At 46.1% G+C, this 15,886-nt stretch overlaps 1 protein-coding gene across 4 annotated transcripts in view; it reads right to left on the bottom strand.

Annotated features, from left to right (window-relative positions):
* The window catches only part of scn1lab (sodium channel, voltage-gated, type I like, alpha b), a 30,710-nt gene extending 15,842 nt beyond the window's left edge, over positions 1 to 14,868 (bottom strand). Inside the window, exons 1-12 of one of the 4 annotated variants that reach the window (XM_062561352.1) lie at positions 14,568 to 14,868; positions 10,079 to 10,398; positions 8,720 to 8,837; positions 8,382 to 8,472; positions 7,731 to 7,859; positions 6,937 to 7,028; positions 5,065 to 5,349; positions 4,340 to 4,403; positions 3,942 to 4,083; positions 3,180 to 3,386; positions 1,218 to 1,496; positions 108 to 449 (exon numbers count right to left, since the gene is read on the bottom strand). In XM_062561352.1, coding sequence (XP_062417336.1) covers positions 108 to 449; positions 1,218 to 1,496; positions 3,180 to 3,386; positions 3,942 to 4,083; positions 4,340 to 4,403; positions 5,065 to 5,349; positions 6,937 to 7,028; positions 7,731 to 7,859; positions 8,382 to 8,472; positions 8,720 to 8,837; positions 10,079 to 10,345 — 2,016 coding nt within the window. In that variant the 5' untranslated portion in view covers positions 10,346 to 10,398; positions 14,568 to 14,868. Of the gene's footprint in view, positions 1 to 107; positions 450 to 1,217; positions 1,497 to 3,179; positions 3,387 to 3,941; positions 4,084 to 4,339; positions 4,404 to 5,064; positions 5,350 to 6,609; positions 6,702 to 6,936; positions 7,337 to 7,730; positions 7,860 to 8,381; positions 8,473 to 8,719; positions 8,838 to 10,078; positions 10,399 to 14,471; positions 14,544 to 14,567 lie in introns of those variants that run through there. The other 3 variants (XM_062561351.1, XM_062561353.1, XM_037472643.2) reach the window with 3 other exon arrangements.
* Positions 14,869 to 15,886: the final 1,018 nt, after the last annotated feature.

Here is a 15,886-nt window from a genome sequence, read left to right as displayed (position 1 = left end):
AACGAAGAAAAAAAGACACTGATTTGTGCCATATTTTTGCAGAAGAGTCGGTCAAACCGAAAGCAGGTCGGTGAGAAAGCGCAGCATGAGACGAGCGGTCGCGTCACCTCGGGCAGCCGGAGACCTCCAGGGGAGGTCGTTACGGACGTCCCACCGACCAGAGACACCACGCCGTTGCAGTCCACGGCGCAGTGCATCTTGCCGTTGGCGGGCAGGATGATGCGCGGCGCCCCGAGGCTGGTCTGGCTGACGGCGCTGCAGCGGCGCTCGAGGCGCCGCGGCAGGAACAGGGAGCCGCGGCGGCTGTCGCTCTCCTCGAAGGTGCTGTGCTCGTCGTCGGCGAAGTCGTTCTCGGAGCCCATGTCGCGGGCGCGGCCGTGGAAGCTGAAGAGGCTGGCGCGGCTGTTCCTCCGCGGTGAGAAGAGGGATCCGCGGACGCTGAGGAGAGACTGAGCGTTCGACACAAAGGGAAGATTGTTACGATGAACCATCTTAGCTTAGCATGAAGACCGGAAGTGAGGGGCTCAGTGTAAAAAGCCGTAAACACAGCCTTCCAGCACTTCTAAAGCTCACTTATTAAGACATTATATCTAGTTTAAAGATGCCTTGCAAAAATAGGCAACGGTATATAATTAGGTCAAAATAGGTCAAAATGATTCCGTTTATATGTTAAGCTAAGCTTCACTGAGGGGTATCGTTTCATCTAAGAAAAATAATAATTTACTAAAATGCTGAATGATTCATTGAATTTATAAAACTCCATGAACACATACATGTAATTGGTGTTAAATCTAGTAACATTTAATCCCCGGTTGTAATTATTGGCTTTTTTTTTTTTGGCACATCTTTTGACATTGAATAGTTCCCCATTCTTCTGATGTTTCAAGCTAATTTGAGATCATTAATAACTAGTAAGTTCCTCACGAAGGGAACGCTGCTGGCCAAATGTATCTCAAGGTTTGGAAGCTCAAAGGGCAAATTGGACCAACAGGCACTCTCTTCTTTCTGAACAAATATTTCCCTTACTGTGACGCCTGCATTTTTATCTCCCAGCTATTGTCCCATTGATTTGGCTGAAAAGGTTTTCTCAGAGGAGGAGAAATTCACTGACTTTTACGCTTGCCATCTAGCACACAACAACGTGTTTTTCATGGATCTTTTCATAAACATCAGCGGGCATGAACGTGACAATGCCGTGCGTTTGGTGACATGTTTACCTGGTTGGGCGAGGAGCACCTCTTCTCATACGACAGCCTGTTGGCGTCTATGGAGAAGCGGAAGCTGGTTCTCTTGATGCTGTCCTCAGACTCAGACTTGTGGAATTTGTCGTGGGCCCCCCTCCCCTCCTCTTCCTCTCTCTGCCTCCTCTTCTTCCGCCTGTTGCGTCGCTCCTTGGCACTCTTGGAGCTGAGCTTCGACATCCCCGAGGACGACTCGGAGGTGGGGGCGCCTCTCCCGCTGTACTCCCCGCTCTCCGTGGCTGCTGCCGCGGCAACCTGCCGGCCAATCAGAGCACAAACACAGTTGTCATGGCGACCCGGCGCCTGTCTCAAAGGCTCTCGCAGGGAGGAGAGAGCCTGGCAGCTGAGAGCAGCAGCGGCAGCATGTGTAGCCGAATGAGACTCAGACACCTTCTAAAAATGGAAGCCGGAATGTTTTTAATGCAAAAAAACAAAAAAATGTCCTACATTTACAATAATCACAGTCAAAATGAATGATGTGGACGCTAAGGGACCAGCCTTAAATATTTTTAAACGTGGACGAGATTCTTCTTTCAGAAGCTAAGCAGCACCGATCAAATCACTGCTCAGATAGACAACATCAGAGGGGTTTTCCACTGGAATGATTGATGTTCAGGAATCAGGAACATTTATTGCCAAAATATGTCAGACCTGACATGGTGGTTGGTGCATAACATTGGACAGTAAGACAGTGGGACAATGGACAACATGACAAATAAAAGAAAGAAAAATGTCCCGTTGAATTTACTATTTAAATCTACATGAAATGCTATTAGGAGGCCAGGTTGGGAGATGTTGGGGTCGTACCTCCATTAGTCTATTTTTAGTTATCTCCTGAGTCGTTCATCCGTTCATTCAGCTGTGTGCAACACGTGTAGCAGGACAGGAATAGACTGCCTGTCTGGCTTTGCCGTCACTAGCTTCTGAAATAACCGCATATTTTTATTCCCATTATCCGCCATTTCCCCTTTGCACTCGGGCCCTCGCGTACGTACATTTGCAAGTGTAGCGTAATCAGCGCCACAGCCAACACGCAGAAAGCGCTCGCTGTGATACTTCAGCTCACGCCGTATTCACAAAACCTGAAGCTCATCGGGTAATCAGTGCATCATGACTGATCATCAAACAGCGCAAAAAAAAATTCTGTGAAACTACGTTGTTGTGTTATTTGGGCATTAGTGGGGGGAAATGTGTGTATTAACTAGCAAAGTGTTAAATACTTGTGCTGTGCTATGCTATGACTGTTTGTCATGTCCCCGATGCCAATAATTGTGATGTAGCGAGGAGTTTAACAACTGCTGGAATGTAATGTGGAGGCTGAGTGGGACACTTCTCCCAGCAACCGTAATATTGCATGGCTGCTTAATCTGTAACGCGTAATGATTTTGTGTTCACTTAACTGATAACGCGTGATCCTTGAGGCAAAAAATCATTTCAGCTCATCTTCTTGGCCCATGTCGTCGTCTGGCTCGGATTACTGCTGCAGGAGGCATGTGCAAGGAAACCCGAATTCTTGTTAACAACTGCTTTCAGGAGGCGAGGAATTTTCACCGGAGGCGCGCTTCCGCTTCCACGACCCTCGCTTGAGTGCATATGCACGATACGGAAAAGCACAATTTGCCATTTCACCTCCATGCGGCATGCTTGTACATACCTCGCCATGCTTTTTACGTGCACATTGCGAAAGAAATACGCCTGAAGTAGGCGCAGTACATGATGTCCAGCTGCTAATTGTTCCACGTGAATGTCTACCAAGGACTCCTGACCCCTAGGGGGAGCAGCAGAGGGGTGTCAGTCGTCCTGGACAGTGAATGTCCCTCGGTCACCCGCAGCAACAAAAAAAAAAATCAACACAGTCCCCACTTACAGAGATTCTCCCAGTCACACGCCCCTGTCACGTTAGAGGCCTAAAACCTTAGACAGAGATGACCGTCCTACCTGCGCCTCCTCCTGCTGTCTCTTCAGCTGCTCCAGCATGGCCTGGAACTCCTCCTCCTTCTGCTGAGCCTCCTCGATGGTCGCCTGGTTCTGCTCATCATAAGCCATGGCTACCACGGCCAGGATCAGGTTGACCAGGTAAAAGGAGCCCAGGAAGATCACCAGCACAAAGAAGATCATGTAGGGCTTCCCCGCCGCCCGCAAAGTCTGACGGATACGAGACAGACATTGATTTCATAAATCTACCCGTGTATGAGAGTAAAAGGAATATTTATGACATGACATGGTGTTCAGCTAATGTTACATCACAGGCCAAGTCTCCACCCTCAGATTAACCTTTTAATAACAGTATTTATTAACCTTTACAGATAATAAATACTGTTAACGTTGCCGACCAGGATAGGATAATCTATTAAAGTTTTATCAAAAATAACTTTCTTTCACATGTACTTAAACGGTCCCTACATCCTGACAGTAGTACATCAGACAGATAATACATCAATGAATCTGGCCCCCTTTGACTCCTTTTAGAGTTTCTCATATAATTTGCAAGATTCCACAGCACCCAAAGAACCGTCTCTGACCCAACCAATCAGAGCCATGGAGTATTCGACAAAGCTGTCTATCAGCGCTAGTGAACTCTGAACTAACGACCACTTCAGAAACATATTATAGTTTACTGAGAAGCTGTAAAATGCATGGCAATTGTATCTGCAATCTGATAATTGTACTCAATTATCTGCATAAACGTTTTCCACCAACCTGCTGGTAGAGGTTTTCCCAGTAGTCCTGGGTCATGAGGCGGAACAGGGAGAGGAAGGCCCAGCTGAACGTATCGAAGCTGGTGTAGTCGTAGTCTGGGTTGCGGCCGGCTTTGATGCACGTGAAGCCCTCTGGACAGAGCCTGCCGGGACACATACGGTACCAGGGTTTGAAAGCGTCTGAGGAAAAGAAGTTGTTTACGCGCTGCTGCACTTTTTAACCTAATCTATTTGCCTTTTTTAGGGCAAAAAGTGTAAAGAAAATCTAACCTTGAAATCACCCGTCTCAGAAAAAGGACTTAAATTCAACTTAAATCAATAAACTTTCCTCAGTCCTCTCAATAATTGCGTCTGAAATGCATTTAATTGGCAGTGTGAATTAAACACGAGAGACCTTACCCAGCGCCGCTGCCGTTCCCACAGAGTAGAGCATCCCGACGCCCCGGTAGGAAATAGTAATTACCTGGAGGAGAGAGAAAGGAGGAGAGGGGGGGGGGGGGGGGGGGGGTCAGAGCCACGACACAGGGTTCATGCAGAGGACGTGAGAAAGCAGAGAAGATGGAGGGGACAGAAAGACAGCCATTGGGTTTCTCTTCGATTTCGTGGTGTGACAACAAGGTTCTAATACTGAAACATATTAGTCATGTTTAGGTCTTTGTGTGTGTGTGGGTGTGTGTGTGTGTGTAGCTGTGTTATTGCTCAAATGTCATTAAATATTCCATCAGTGTCTTTTTAGAGGCAAGCATCACTGATGCAATAAAGATGCCAGACGTCATGCGACCTTAATAATCTGTCTCCCGCCTATTGGATTCAGCTCGTTGGTCTCCTTCAAATCCCCCACTGGCACTTAGTGACTCACCCTCTCTTTTGGCGGCTTGTGACACACAGATGGGTTATGGGAGAATGACGAAAGGCAGCAAAAGTCAAGTAACTTTATCTTTTTGTTGTTGTTGTTGTTGTAGCGTTTATCCGCCACACTTGCTGCATTCTCCCACCAGCCATCAATGTCCCTTCTTATCACAACTACCTGCCGGAAGGTGCCTGACCTCATCGCCCCAGACTCCACTCTGAACGCCTGGGGGATGGAAGGAAACTAACGTGACCCCGGTGAACCCTGGGCTTACTCTTGTCGTTCATGTACTCTGTCCAGTTGAAGGGGATCTCTGTGGCGTTGATGTCCAGCAGGGTGCCGTTGAAGAGCGCCGCGTCGCCCCCGCCGGCTGCGCTGGCGATGCTGCTGTTGGTGGCGTTGGCAGTGAGCGGCAAGCGCACGCACTTCTGCCTCAGGTTGCCCATGAAGAGCTGAAGGCCGATGAGGGCGAAGACGCTCAGGCAGAAGACGGTGAGGATCATGACGTCCGACAGCTTCTTCACCGACTGGATCAGCGCACCAACGATGGTCTTCAAGCCTGTGTGGTGGGGAGAAGGTGAGGGGGGGGGGGGGGGCACATGGCAGGGTGATAATTACAGCCGAGCGCTTGTGGAGAGAAGGAGCTGCTAATTCCAGCTCACAGTAAGCAAGCAGCCGCGGGGGTTCTGCAGTGGAGGTTCCTGTATGAACGGCTATGAAGGAGCCAGGCTGACACGGATCACTGCTACTGTAGATCACTCCCCCATAATAAACACTGTGTTATGATGTTCCATACAGAATTATTTTTTCTTTTTTTTGCAGTGCAGTCGCAAAGACCTGCGCAAAGGACTACGTCGACGGGGACGTGTCCAAGCGCACATGTTGTTTTTATCCATATTGACACGGGGCTGAAGTGGGGAATCTACAGAGGGTCACATGGCTGCTGTGGTAAACTCCAAAAGCTCCTTAAGAAAATGTGTAAGCTGTCCACATGTGAATCAGTCTGATAAGAATGCAGTTTCCACTCTGTGCCAAGTTAAGCTAATCCTGTACTAACTCTTGGTTCATATTCAGAGCAGACATGTCCAACCAGGTCGGGCCTCTGGGTGTCCTTTGTCGCCATCATTTACCAAAACCACCACTCCCCACCCCATCTTGAAGCGCCTCTTCTACCGCCTTTGCGACACAAAGTGCTTTTCAATGTCAGAAAAATAGCAACATGCGCTAGCGCCGCTTTGCACTGCCTCACAAAGCACCTGGAATATGTAGCGTCTGTTATGCTTCATACTGAGAGCCAGCGGCAGGTTCTTCTGAATGGTTTAGATATTGTGATGTGAATAGGGTTGTTGTTTAGAAAAACCCAAACCACCAGTCAACATGTCACAATTTCCCCAAGAAACACACAACATTGAACAGGACATGCACAGGGAAAAAGGCAAGGTGAGGAGGAACCCTGCGCACACGGGAGTGCTTGCCACCAGAAGATCGGCTTTTGCAATGTCTCATGCAAAAATAGGAAAAATATAACCAAACAAGTACTGCACAAAATCTACTTGTAAGTCTCCCAAGGCAAGAAGAGATTTCAACCAAAAGGGATTCCGCCTTAAAGGATGCATCTAAAAGCTCAGAATCGCGTCAATCTTTGCAGATTGGGTTTCCGGATTCCAGCTTTTACCAGCCTTGGGACGAAGGCAGCATGAGGGACGGCGCCGTGGGGCGCCGTCAGGCTTAGCTACAGTGAGATGAGCTGAGAAGGACGGTGGTGCTTGGGTGTTAGCAAAACGCCAGTTAGCCGTTAGCATTTCATTGGCTCTCTCACCTGGGATGACTGATATAGTTTTCAAGGCTCGCAGAACCCTGAAGGTTCGCAGCGCTGAGACATTGCCCAGGTCCACAAACTCTGTGACATATCTGTAAGGGAAGGGGGATGGGGGTGGTGGGGTGGGGGAGTAGGGAAGGGGAAGGGTAATTGCGGGAAAAGGTGTAGCACACATTGGCCCACACGCACACAAACCAGGCGCCCACACACGTGACAAGACAAAAGGTAGGGTTGTGGGGAGGGAGGGGCGGGGGAGGGGGAGGGGAACGGCAAACGGTCACGCACAGAAGACAAGGAGTGCTGGAGGCAGGCGCGGAGCAGCCTTACCTGGTATCACTGAGATAGTTTTCAAAGCTCGCAATACTCTGAACGTGCGCAGAGCTGAAACATTGCCTAGGTGTACAAACTCTGTTACATACCTGCAGGATCAAATGCACAGTTACAACACAGCAGGGCATAAATGCAGCTCTCACATCAGCAGCATGAACGTCTGAGCTATTAGACATCAGCATGACGGGTCCCCTCCAGGGGGAGGGGGATGGGTCTGGGGGGGAGGGTTCCTTACATTGAGACAATTCTTATTTTTGTGTGTTTAAATATCTCGTTGATTATTAATTGGCTAATTGACTTATATTTCCAGAACAGATGTAAAAACATTGGATAAAGAAGGCTTCAAAATGATCTTTCATTTTGTCAACGTGGCAGAGTGACGTTTTCTACAGCTGGGGGGGGGGGGGGGGGGGGATTGAAGGCAACTCTTTTTTAGCATTCCAAAAATATTGTCAACAGCAATAAAGAAAAAACTGGTTGTCATATTTTAAGTGATAAAGCATTGTATGAATCCGGATGTGGAGGATGGTGAACAAACCTCTCTGTAAAAACCTTTTACAGACAGGAGTGGAACTGGAGCCTTTGGTATATGCAAGTGCTACTGAAGGCCAAGGCGCTTTAGGGACATCCATTATGACGGAGTACATTAGTACATACGGAGTACATTAGATATTTGTGGCCCTCATTTCAAAACTAAGCAGCAGATCAGGCGGGGCCCCCTCTTCCCTCTCTGTCCCTCCTCCCTCGCTCATATTCAGTGGGACTTGATAGACGCTCGTCCGAATACTTACGCCATGAGAATGACACTAAAGTCCAGCCAGTTCCACGGGTCCCGCAGAAAAGTGAACTTCCCAACGCAGAAGCCCCTGGCCAGGATCTTTATGAGGGACTCAAATGTGTAAATCCCTGTGAATGTGTACCTGGTGAGAAATAACCACGCTGGTTAACATCTACTTCATATTGGAGATATATGCCATGGGATGAAAATGTAAATATCTGTGAGTGCTATGGATTCAGGGCGCAGATATCTTGTTGCCATGGAATCGCTGGCAATAGCTGCTCTACAAGGACGTATTTAGGACACTGTAGGTAAAAATGTAACCTAGCAAAGTGAAGCCATGTCCTGAGAAGAAAATAACTATTTCTACGTTTTTCTTCATACATTTGGGATTATCGTTGTTTCCTGCAGCGATTCCCTTAGCTAGCTCTGGATAGTTGGAAGAGATGCAATGCATTCTGGGACGGTTGAGTATGTTTAAGCTTGTGTCCCCGCAGTCAAATTCCTGGACAACAACGACATACCATGCAGATGGAATGCTTTGTTCGCAATTTTCCATAATCCTCATATTAAGAAACCCATATTTATGGACCAGACTCAAAGGGCAGATAAAGGCATATTTCATACAACATAACTTGTTTCAAAAAGAAAAACGCGGACTTACTCTACATTCTTGGCCCATTCCGGGGGGTTACTGAGGGTCATGAAACCACAGTTGGTCAGGATGGTGAACATGATCAACATGCTGAACATCGTGGAGACAAGAGTCAAGGAGCACAGCATTTGTTTTTAAGGCATTCATCTTCTGTATGCTATGAATAAAAGCTAGCACTAAAACTTCCCCCTCCATTACCGCCACAAGAAGAAAAGCCTGATTTATGTCTGCCTGCATAGAAAACCTAAACCGATTGTGACATTTAACGTCACTTAAATCCCTCCTTTGTCCGACAAACCCTTTAATCCAAACCAAGCTGTGTCCGTAGCAAACTCTTAAAGGATATGAGTGTACTAAAACTCTAATAGCTACCCTCCTCAGAGGGTTGAAGGGGCTTAAGATGTACAAGGCAGGAGTGGCGTTGAAACGGAAGATTGCCTTTCCGCGATTCAATACTATGAAGGTCTGAAAGACAGGCAGAGCAAAACAAAAAAAAACTGGTTAAAATCTGTAACAGAGAAATCCCTCCTTATTGGACATAAGTGAGATTAGCAGCTCTTCAGGCAAAAAAAACTGGGGTGCAAGTAGACTTCTCCTTGCACCTATAGAATCATATTAATTCATCCTGGTGTCCAGGTGGACGTTTGTGCCAACTTTGAAGAAATTCCCTCCAGGTTGCTGCTAACGTGACGGCTGTGAGCGCTGGTTGTTTACGCCCATGATGACCATTTTTGGGGGCGTGGCTTTAGAGGGAGATCCCATGGAGCTAGTCCTGCTAGCTTGTTTTGTTGGAAAAGAGATGGCGACACTGGGTTGGGGTGTTTAGCTGGCTCATTCTTTTGATTTTTCAGCATTACTAACCTTTGATTTAATTCCAAATTCTACTTGAATGGAACACGAATAGGAAGCTACAGTCAGTTAGCTCACCTTAGCATGAGGGGATGGAGCGAGTGAAAAAACATCCAGAGGTGACAAAAGCTCCCTTGTGAGCACAGTATATCACGCCTAGACAGTCACACACTCAACCTCCATAACTTTTATCATATTGTTTTAGAACAGATTTAACAAAAAAGTAAAAAATTATCAATATTGAAACTGCATAGCTTTTGTTTACCTTTGGAAAGAATCAGATCAGCTGTTATTTCCTGAAATAAAACTGAAGATATGTAAGCAGTAAAGACATTTCAAATGTTCTAGAAATTTCATTTCTGGAAATGAAACAGGTTTGCACAGTTGTGTGTCATAGTCAACACCCTGAGAATATAGCATGGCCTGTATGACTGTATTTGTCTAGACAGTAACTATAGCTGTCAGATGTAGTCGAGGAAAAGCCAGACTATTTGCTGCTGAAACGACGAAGGGCGATAAAACCGAAATGCCAAAGCCGAAGTACAGCACCTGAGTAATCAGCATGTGAATGCCACTGGCTGTGTGCCGCCTTTCATGACATTGTTGTGAAGTTCAGCAGCTACTTTTCCTCAGCGGGAGAGATTGCTACATCTGCCCATGAGTTCTTAAAATAGTTTGTTGAGAGCGTCGGGCAATTAACTTCAAGCCATCCGGGGCTAAAAAGTACAGACCTGTCGGCTTCACGGCGTGAGTCACACCGCGACGGGCAGAACACATAATGATGACGCTTCAAAGCCCGAAACATGCCTCACACACTCCTCTCCGGAGATGACTATTTGAGTGACCTAGCAACAGACCTTCTGGTTGCTGTAGAAGGTGTCCAAGTCCTCCAGAGGGGTGGACACCAGAAGGGGAGGGATGTCCCCGTAAATAAAGGGGAGGGATTTCCCCGCCTCCAGGTCGCTGTTGGGTCTGGGCCCATTTTCGTCGTCGCAGTCGGCGCGGCGATCCGCCCGCGGTCTCCGGGCCTCCTCCTCGGCGATGCGCCTCTCGATGGCGGCCAGCGACTCGGGGCCGAAGGGGCAGAAGCTGTCAGGTCCGGGCGGTACAAGCAGCTGTGCCATCTTGTCATCCTGCTCCTTCAGAGGGCAGTGAGGGGCTCAACTGGGGCAGGGGGCTGCGGAGAGAGAGAAGTGAGGAGGGATGGTTGTTACACACACACTTGTGGAGATAGTATTTAATATTCTTATTGAAACGGCGTAAAAAAAAAGGAGCCTGGACATATGAGATGTCATGTCATTCTTGGTTCTGTGCCTTGAAAAATATTCAGAATAATACACGCAACTTGAGAAACGTAACTTTTTTGGGGGGGAGTTACATGTTTTTCATAAAAAGCTACACACTGCTATTTGGATATTTGGCGAGAGGAAAGTGGAGAAGAGGAGTTTTCCTGTCGTCTCACAGGCCGCATCGCTGATGGAGCCGTGCTCCGTTTGACACTTGACGGCGTTACACAACAGTTACTAGGTAAGACCTGGGAAGATTTCTGTGTGACTTCTCCATAAATCCGACTCAGGCTCTCAGTCATGCATGAGGCCAACATTTTGAAATGCCCTTGCATCTACATGAAGTGGAGAGTTTTTATTAAAAAAAAAAGAAATATAACCTGCGAGGAGTGAATGGGAGGCTCCTATAGGGCAGTGTTTCTCAAATGGTGGGTCCCGACCCACTAGTGGGTCGCGGACCCGTTTGTAGTGGGTCGCGGGCCTTTGCATGGAAAAATTAAAAAATAATAATAATAATAATTTTTTTTTAAATGTCATCCTGTGCTTTTATTTTGAAGGGACAGCTTTTTTTCGGCTTGCCCGTCCATGTTTTCAGTCAGCGCGGCAATTAGAACGCGAAGTCACCCCCCCCCCCCCCCCCCGTCGGCAACACCGCTGCCGCTAGCACACAACACCCCCCCCCGTTGACCGATCACGGTTTGTCATTAAGGGGTAAAGGTGGGTCCCGGAGCCAGACAAGTTGAGAACCACTGCTATAGGGGTCAGCTAACATTAACCCAGGTGTGTTCATCCATGTGTGTTGATTACCGGGACAAATAAAAAAAGCAACTTAGAACCCAAATACTTGGAGGTTTCATTTTCATAAAAGGCCAGATGTTTTCAGTTTTACACCCTATTGATCTTACCTCTCTGGGAAATTGTTCTTTTTTTTCCCCCAAGGAGAATAGTTTATTAAATTTGCCAGCGGGCATAATGCCAGCTCAGTCTCGACACGTGTCTGCTCAAAATAACAGAAATACATTGGATTTCTTACACAGCACCGATGAAGCATGGCTTTTAAACTGGGGTATGAACCGAACCATTAATTAGTCTAAATCAATTGATGGCTGCTTCCCACTTCATGGTGGAAGTGGATTCGTTGGAGCAAGAGGCAGTCTGTCTGTCTTTAATGGCCTGATTATTCCATTGATGGGCACAAATGAGCAAAGTATGAACTCCTTTCACAACACGTAACTAATGCAGTGGACAGTAATTATTGATTTATTTATTGTTGCCTCTGTAAACCATTGATCACCCTTCACGGCCACAGAGGCCCGGCATGGCCCCGCGGGAAAGCCACACAAACAAGATCTTCCCCAAAAACCTCTGGAGACGTCATCCGTCTACAACCTGTTTAACTTAGCATTTTTTTCAAAAGCAGGTGTCGCAGAAGAGAGAACTCTGAGCTATTTTGATATTAAGTCGGTGGTGGTGCAGCAAGAGACTCGAGGGAAAAGCCGGGAACACCATGTAATCATTAACCAAGGTCCTACGTCCAAGCTAATTCATAAAATGTCATTTTATCTCTTTAGTCAAGCTTCTATTCCAGATCACAAACAAGTCACCAAAAGCGTTCCCACCACAATTAGCCAGCTTATAAAGGGTTTTTAGATAAATACAGTTCTATATCTTATATATGTCTTACTTATTTAGTCTCTCTTTCAAACTCTCAAATCAAAGTTAGTGACTGTGAAACAGTGGAAATAGGTTTTAGTTTTAGCTTAAATTAAGTTAATTGTATAATGGTGGAACAGTAACGATTGAAGAAGGTGGTTTTGTTGAGTTTTAGTTTGTGTCTGCCGGGTTCCGACACATTAATGCCTAAATATCTTCTGATTGTGTTTATTTTACATTCACTTCAACAGGTGTCTCATAACATCCCAAAGGAAAATTGGCACATTGTGATTTGCCACTGAAGACAATAGCCAGCATTTTGGGGATTTTTATCCAATGGGAAAGGAGCTTTAATTTCATGGAACCAATTTGGCTCAAAACTGATGGCAGTGGAGGGATAAATAATACTCCTGAGACCAACATCTCTAAAGCTCACTAATTAACACGTTATAGCCAAGATAGCCCCCGTTTCCAGTCTGTATTTCCATCTCTGCAGTTATCATGAATTAGAAACCTAAAACAACTTGGGATTTTTTAGACCTAACACACACAATAATACATTGAATTTGAACAATTTGATGAGAAAACACGTTTAATGTGACTCATAAACTCCAGTCCATTAAACCCGCAGCAGCCGTGTCCGGCAAATGTTGCCTTTCTAAGAATTCATCGGGCGTGAAGTGTGAATTAATTGGAGCGACTCTCATCGGGTCCTCTCACGAAACGCATCTGCTTGTGTCTCAACGAGTGCCCCGGGATGCAGTGTTGTGATGTGTGGCCTGACAGCTCGCCTGCTGCTGGGTGGTGGATGGGGGTGCAGGGCAGGAGGTGGGGGGCGGGGGGAGTTGTGAGTCCCGATGGAGCCCGCAGGCCCAACATTCACACCCGTGGCTCGTCTAGTAGCGTGGTCTAAAGAACCTTCAATATTGAGGGGGGGGGGGGGGGGGGGTTCGATCAAAATGGAGAATCATTAACTATTACTGATTTCTAATAGCTGCAACAATTGTGAGCTTCTGCTTGACCTAGCAGCTGAAGGAAAGGTTTACATTCATCTTAACGCATCCATGGGCATTTAAAGCAGGTTCTATGGGGGGTAATTGTGGTTGCAGTGGCAAGGTTACTTCCTGATTTAGTAAGTAAGGCAATTGATCCGCCATCAACTATTAACTTAATGTAAACTACTTTGAGCTGAATAATATACAAAGAGGGGGCATTTACAGCAACCAAAAAACATGTTTTGGGCACATGAGTATTATTTCAAATAAAAAAAAGACAAACCTGTCCTTTAAGATTCCCATCACATGTCCACATTCCTCATTTAAGCCACATCACACTATATCTCTCTTCTTTCTTTCTTTCTTTCATTGTGGAGACTTGTGGAGCAGCTGCCTCACAGAACAAAACAACAAGTGGAAACCTGCCCACAGTCTACCGACACAACAACAACAAGCAGGGCGTCCATGGGCTGCATGGACTCTCTGCTCCCTGCCTCCACCGGAGCAGCACACATTTCATCCCAATGGCTACAAATGTCAAAAGGCCGCTGCTGTCCATGGTGCTTAAGAGAGAATGAGAATGGGGAGGGGGGGCGAATGGGAACACGGCCATGTTGCTGGTGCATCTCGGCGACACACTTTTCGAAAAATGTCACATTTTGCTCACATTCATCTCAACACGTCCATGTGCAGCATCAAATGTGAAATATGGTGAAAGGGATCAATGGTTCAAGGCAACAACTAGTCCTTGGATGGGTCTCAATGAGTCTGGGCGTGTCCTCGGCAGATGAGTCTACGGCTCGTAATCAATCCACTTCACAGAGAGCCACTGCTTTACTAAAAATAGAAATATCCTCTGTTTACATTTTGAGGGTTTGATATGTAAAACCCTTTGTGAATGACGGCCCCTCCCCGCGCCGACATTTACACACCGACCATCTCTCTCTAAGCGCTACTTCCTCCAGCCTGTGCCTCCGGACAGAGAGAGATAGAGAGGGGGGGGGGGGTCTTATATTTGAAGCCCGTTTTGGTTATTTATCGTTCTGTTTTGTTCGTTCGGAAATAACAGCACATTTCCAGTCAGTAACTAGGCAGTAAAAGGCCAATTAAAAACACCCGCCATGTCGCTATTGCCTTTGTAAAGTGAATTCTATTTTTCCTGGGCTTCATTTGCATGATATTTAATGGAGGACGAAGCTCGCAGATATACGTGGTACAAACACAAATGTGGATTTATGGATGTGTCGCGCGCTCGCAATTAGCGGAGACGAAAGATATCACCGCGCTCACATCATAACGATATTAAAACTATTTACCCAAGTATCCTCGCCCAACTGTTGATCGGTGTCGATGGAGCTGTGGTATTACATCATTGATTTCTGACAGTACCTTTTTCTCGAAAAAATACTCACCGGCATCACGGCACCCGGCAGGTGGGGACCCTGAAGGTAGATCCCATATCCGAAAGAATAATCCTTTAAGATGATCGCCGGTCAGTTGCGGTTTCAAAAACGCTCGTCTCCCCTTTGTGAAATCATTTGCCAAGCGCCCCTTTGATTTCTTTTTAGGCTGTTTTTTTTTTTGTTTTTTTTAGCCGCCCTTTCTCGCCGTGTAGAAATCAATCCGCGCTTCCGGTTGGTCAGGCGTCGCAGGCTGGGAATGAAGCTGTGGCTGTCACGAGGTTGGTCCCGAATGGACGCTTCTAGAGAGGTATCAGTTTACCGAGAGGGACCGTAGGTCTTTTGTTGTGAGACAACCATCAATCACTCAAATAAATACTTTTTGTCAGTCATGTTTAATTAGCTGCCTGTCCTTTACATTAATTATCTTACTTATTTGCCGTAAAATTACTGTTCGCTCAGACAATACTTTCTAGACCACTATTCTTTTTCCAGGCAAGGCAAGTTTATTTTTATATAGTACATTTCAACAACAAGGTGCTTCACATAAAACCCTCAAAACATTAATCCAAAGAAAAAGAATTTTGAAAATAACTAAGAGCATTGATTGACATAAAAAAACAGACATGAAAACAAAAAACAAGCTAAAAATAGAATGTTGCCGTGTAGTTTATGAAATAAACAGTATTTCATTGCGAAAATGTAAGAAAAGTCTTAGGACTGTTTTAGTTTTCCTGAAACAAGATAACTGTCTGGTCCTCTTTCTAATTCCTAACTAAATGTTTCTAAATCTTCCCTAGACTGTTTTTTTAAGTTCCAGAACCAATTAAAGTTTTTGAAAAAGCATCATCCTTGAATCTGGTTAAATTAAAAGGCAGCAAAAACGACTTCTTTAGTCTTAATTTCGAAGCTGCTAAGAGTCTCAGCAGACCTGCAGCTCCACAAATATGTGAAAATCGGAAGCTGCTGCTCAATGTTTGGTTCTGACTCTGGGAACAGAGAGGGGGCCGGTCCCAGACGACCCGATGGGTTGGGATGGTTCATAATGTAGCAGCAGCTCAGACATATTTTGGCCTTAAGCCATTTAGACAGTGGCGGCTGATCCATAGAGGGCAATGGGGCGTGCTCCCACCATGAGCGTGTTGTTTATATTAAAAGTACATTTTACAAATAGTCAATATTTGTGTTTTTGAAATGTGGATTTTATACCCAGTAATATTTGGTTATTAAGATATCTGCGCAAAATATATACTTTTCCTGCACGTCCTCTCTGCTTGTCTGCATGTCTCATCTGGGCTCGGGTACGGTCCCAATGAGGAGGGTCTAAGGAC

The sequence above is a fragment of the Pungitius pungitius genome, chromosome 3 (genome assembly GCF_949316345.1).
Source record: "Pungitius pungitius chromosome 3, fPunPun2.1, whole genome shotgun sequence".
NCBI classification, from domain to species: Eukaryota; Metazoa; Chordata; class Actinopteri; order Perciformes; family Gasterosteidae; genus Pungitius; species Pungitius pungitius.
Note: the sequence above shows the minus strand (reverse complement) of the source record. Positions and strands in the feature narration are given on the sequence as shown.